Raw genomic sequence first — 4,741 nt, forward strand, 5'->3', positions numbered from 1 at the left:
ATAAGAACGAGCTATATGGGCTCTCAGTGTTGATCTGTATTGCATGGTGGCTTTGATAGTCTGCTGCTAAATATGCAAACTGGTTACACAGCCACACAATCAATGGGGCAAAAGAGATATAAATAATAAAGCTAGAAGAGACATAGCAGAGTGCCTGGACAAATCCTCGGAATTGTAAATTTCGCTCATATTCGAGCCTATACATGTTGCTAGACACAAATACATAGACAAACATTATGCATTTTAAAGTTTTCAGAGTAGAGAAGTCTTATATTCAACAAGCTCAGTGGTGAAAATCAGGGATATCTTTCAGTTCATTTCCTTTCTTCCTGTAATATGGCACCATAGTTTCTTTATGGCTTTCTTCATCTCCATGTTTCTCAGTGTGTAGATTAGAGGGTTGAGCATGGGAGCAATGATAGTATAAAAAAGAGTGAACACTTTGTCTTCTGGTAAAGTAGTTGCTGGTCAAATATAAATAAAGAATAAAGGAGCAAAAAAGAGGGCCACCACAGTGATGTGGGAACTGCAGGTGGAGAGAGCTTTGCGGCGATTCTTTACAGAGTAGGACCTGACAGTATATAAGATCATAGCGTATGATATCAACAAGACCACAAAAATCACCAGGCTCATCAGGCCCGAACTGGCAATGACCAGGAGACCGATTCTGCTGGTGTCAGTGCAGGCCAGTTTCAGCAAAGGATACACATCACAGAAGTAATGATCTATTTCATTGGGACCACAGTAGGGTAAAAAGATGACCAGGAGAAACTGACCAAAGGAATGCAGGAATCCCCCAGCACAGGAAGCAGCGATCATGGCACCACACTTCTGTCTGGTCACGATGACAGTGTAATGCAGGGGCTTGCAGATGGCCACATAGCGGTCATAGGCCATCCCTGTGAGGGTGAAGACCTCGATCCCCGCGAGGAAGTGCATGGTAAAGAGCTGTGTCAGGCAGCCATTGTAGGAAATGGTCTTCTTTACTGCCAGCAAGTCAGTGATCACCTTGGGGGTCACAGTGGAGGCATAGCAAAGGTCTGAGAGAGAGAGGTAACTCAGGAAGAAATACAGAGGCTGGTTAATAAGTTGACTGCAGGTGATAGAAATCATGACAAGTAGTTTTCCGATCAAAATTGCAATGTAACAAAGCAAGAACAGTAAAAAACAGACGACTTCAATTTCCTTTTTCTGAGAAAGTCCTAAGAGAATAAATTCCGTGATGTTATTATTATTTTCCATGACTCAGAGCAGTTTGTAGCCAGCTGAAATTAGATAATTATCAATTCTTATAAATATTTAAATATAGTGTTGCATATCATTCCTCGTCATGGGGCAGATCATAATGGAAAGGGTCCAAAAGTTGAAGAAAATGATTTGATTTTTATTTAGGAAGTCTTTCCTGGAGTTCTTTTTTTCCCTTTCTTGAAGACGTTAATTACTGGTTAAAATCTTAGGTATCTGAGATGAAGGCTGACGTTGTAGAATGCAGTATATTTACGTAACCATGCTATTGGCATGTATTATCAAACATAACTGGATATTATGCCCTGGTAGAATTCAAGAAATGGTACTGTAGAAAAAAAAATCAGATCTCTCTTTCCTGTTCTCACTGTTTATTATTAGAAAATACACACAGAAATGAAATATCGAGTGAAAATACAAATAGTGCAAATATATGAAGTATAATATGTAGATAACATTATATGTGAGAAATTTCCTGCCGTCTCTCCTAGGTGGAAAGGGGATAGATAGAAAAAAACCAGCAAATTTGGAATCATGAGACATATACACATGGCCAAAATCGGCTATATTTCTCTTGTGCTTAATTTATAAATATAATTAATTTACAAATATGCTTAATTTACAAATAAAATATTATATTTTATAGTCAACCAAAAGGATAACAAGCAAAGTATAATGATCTCTATTTTTGAAAACATTTATCATCTCAGACTTTTAAAATATTTGTCTTTGACATTCAGCAAGGCATTCAAGGATAATAAAAAGTTTTGCTTGAATTTTAGTCTCATACGATGGCTTACTCACTTGCATAAATTGGCTTCTTTCCAATTGATGTACACAAACTCTTCAACTCGTCTTAATAATCAGCCATCCTGAAAATGCATGCTCCTTTCTGTCCCTACATCATCCATCTTAGTATTTCAGGCTGGCTTTTCTTACTTTCATTCCTGTTATTTCTACCTTCTCCTCCTCCACACATTGCTGTAAAGTAAGACCAGCTCTAATCATGTGTTAATAACTATTACACCTTAGGATAATCAAAATCTTTCTACTGGTAGAAGTTCAAGAATCATAGGCTAAGGGAGAACTACTGAGAGACAATCATTCCACTAAATCACACCATAAATTCTCTACTTCAGCTATGTAAAACACTGGACCTTAGTATTTAAAATATTTTATTTTGTTTACTCCTAACTTCAGAGCCAATATAGTCACAATTTATTTTCAAAGCTGTAACACTCCCCTCCTTTTTTTCCTTTCAGTGTAATTACCATTCAACTTTGTATACATAAAGTAGGATTTTGAAGAGGATAAAACATAAATCAATCTAGTGTATGAGAGTTATCATCAATGACCACAAAATGACATTTTGATATGCTTCATACTGAATAATGAAGAGGGGATATTTGTAGTGGTCAAACAAGCCATCTCATTCAACTAACAATTACATTTTAGGCTTTTAAAATTATTCCCAATCATTTAAAAGAATGCAGCGCTCTACTCTAACTCCTCCCTTAAATTATATTCTTCTGATTTGGTGGGAAACACTGGAAATTAAATATTCAGCCACAGTTTATTCTTTATTTCACACTTCCTGCATGAACTGATCAATTAACTTTTCTCAGCCTTTTTTTTCCCTCACAGGTTTTCCAAAATCCTGCCTCTGTGAGATTCTTTATCAGATAACAGGTCAAATCATATTTGAAAAAGACAATGTAAATGCCATTTTGAGAAAAGTGTGTTTGCAGGCTGAAAGTGGAAAATCAATGAAATGATTATGAATTGTCAAGAAAATAAACAAAGGATTTTAAAATGCAGATTATTTTGTTTATCAATATTTGGATATTTCATACAAAACACAAAACTCTTTTAAAAATTGTAATCGTGTAAATGCACTCAGTCTAGTATATTAGAAAGAGGGGGAAATGTGAAAAAAGACCTATCAATTAATTTACTTTTTAAAATACAAAATCTATATAATGCATGACTCAAAAACTATAATCTATATTTCTGAATAACTTGAGAGTATTTTCCCTATTTTTAATTATTTCTATAGAAAATAAGAAAGTATGACTAATATATCTATAAGAATCATTTTATATTTTCATATTTTAAAAAATAAATAATATCAACTTAGAAGATATTCTTTAAAATACTGGACTATTTGGAAAATGAAACAAATATTGTCTCCTTCATCTTGTTGTACTATTTCCTAACTTCGATTTATAACATGCTGCATCCCTTTTTTATACTTCAGTTTAACCATAAGTAAGCTGTGGGAGTTAAACTAGATCTTTAAGGACCGCCTCTGGACCTGAACTGTCCATGGTTCTGACAAAAATTAGGAGGTGTCAGCAGCTGGGTGTTGATAACTACTTATTTTCTAAACACGTCAAAATAAATTTACAACTCACCTTCGGGTTATTGTTTCTGTTATCTCCCTTAAGATTAACTGATCCAGTCTCAGAATCACAGCAAAGTTGGTCTTTTCCCCAGAAAGAAGCAGAAACTCCTGGAGCTATCCCTTTCTTTGGATCGTTTATAGCCTGCTATTTTAAATTCCCTTTATGCAGTCCAGGTATATAGAAATCTCCAGCATCTGTAGTTCAAACTTACATATCCTTTCCTGGAATTCCTAATGATTCCCTGCAGCAGTGGAGCTGGACTTGTTTCCAATCAATCCTTGTTCAATCCTATCAGAGTGTATTAAACTCCTACTACTTCCAGGTAGATTTCACTATAGCCCACCATGCAATGAATACTCAAATATTCTAAGTCTTTTGGTTCTTAGAACTATCTACCTTGCTTCATATTTTTTTTCTAATTATTGCCAGATACTGTTAAATGCTTTAGCTTATCTCTCTAAGGAAATCTTATCTTGGTGAGAGTTAGGGCCAGTGCCTCATTTTCTCCCTGACCTGGACATAATGAAAAAAAAAAATTAAAATTTATGCCATTCAAATCTATGTAGAATAGTGGATGCCTGACTCTGGGACAGATTATGTGAACTTTCTAAGCCACCTCACTTGTTTAATCTTTAAAGAAAGGAAAATAAAACTCATCTCCTGTTGATGTGAGGAAAGTTCTAAATTATTAATTACTATGTGCCAGAAATTGTGCTAGGTGGGAGAAAGACTAAAATTACCAAGGTAGGCTTTACTGAAATTCTCATTTAGTGAGATAGTTACCGAGTTCTCCCATAGTAAGATTGTGACTGGATAATGAAATGATGAATTATGAAAGAGTCAATGAATTAGATAATGCATTCATAATTTAATCAATCAGATGGCACTTTGTCTCATCAAGAATTAAATTATTAATTCTATTCCTTTCCTCATTATATCCCCACCTTATACGTTGATTGTTTTAAGTATTCAGTATGTATTTGCCAAATTAATGAATAAATGTAATTTAAATATTTGATAGAATGAAATGGAAATTCATTTTAATTATATGTCGTTATCATTATAATTGTTTTGTCATGTATTTGAGATGT

The 4,741-nt window shown here is 34.5% G+C and overlaps 1 protein-coding gene across 1 annotated transcript; it reads right to left on the reverse strand.

The window, feature by feature from the left end:
- Positions 1-309: 309 nt before the first annotated feature.
- On the reverse strand, positions 310-1,242 carry LOC136126833 (olfactory receptor 4P4-like). The gene is given in 1 exon segment (XM_065882301.1): positions 310-1,242. A coding segment is annotated over 1 exon segment (933 nt).
- Positions 1,243-4,741: the final 3,499 nt, after the last annotated feature.

The sequence above is a fragment of the Phocoena phocoena genome, chromosome 8 (assembly GCF_963924675.1).
Source record: "Phocoena phocoena chromosome 8, mPhoPho1.1, whole genome shotgun sequence".
In the NCBI taxonomy this organism is placed as follows: Eukaryota; Metazoa; Chordata; class Mammalia; order Artiodactyla; family Phocoenidae; genus Phocoena; species Phocoena phocoena.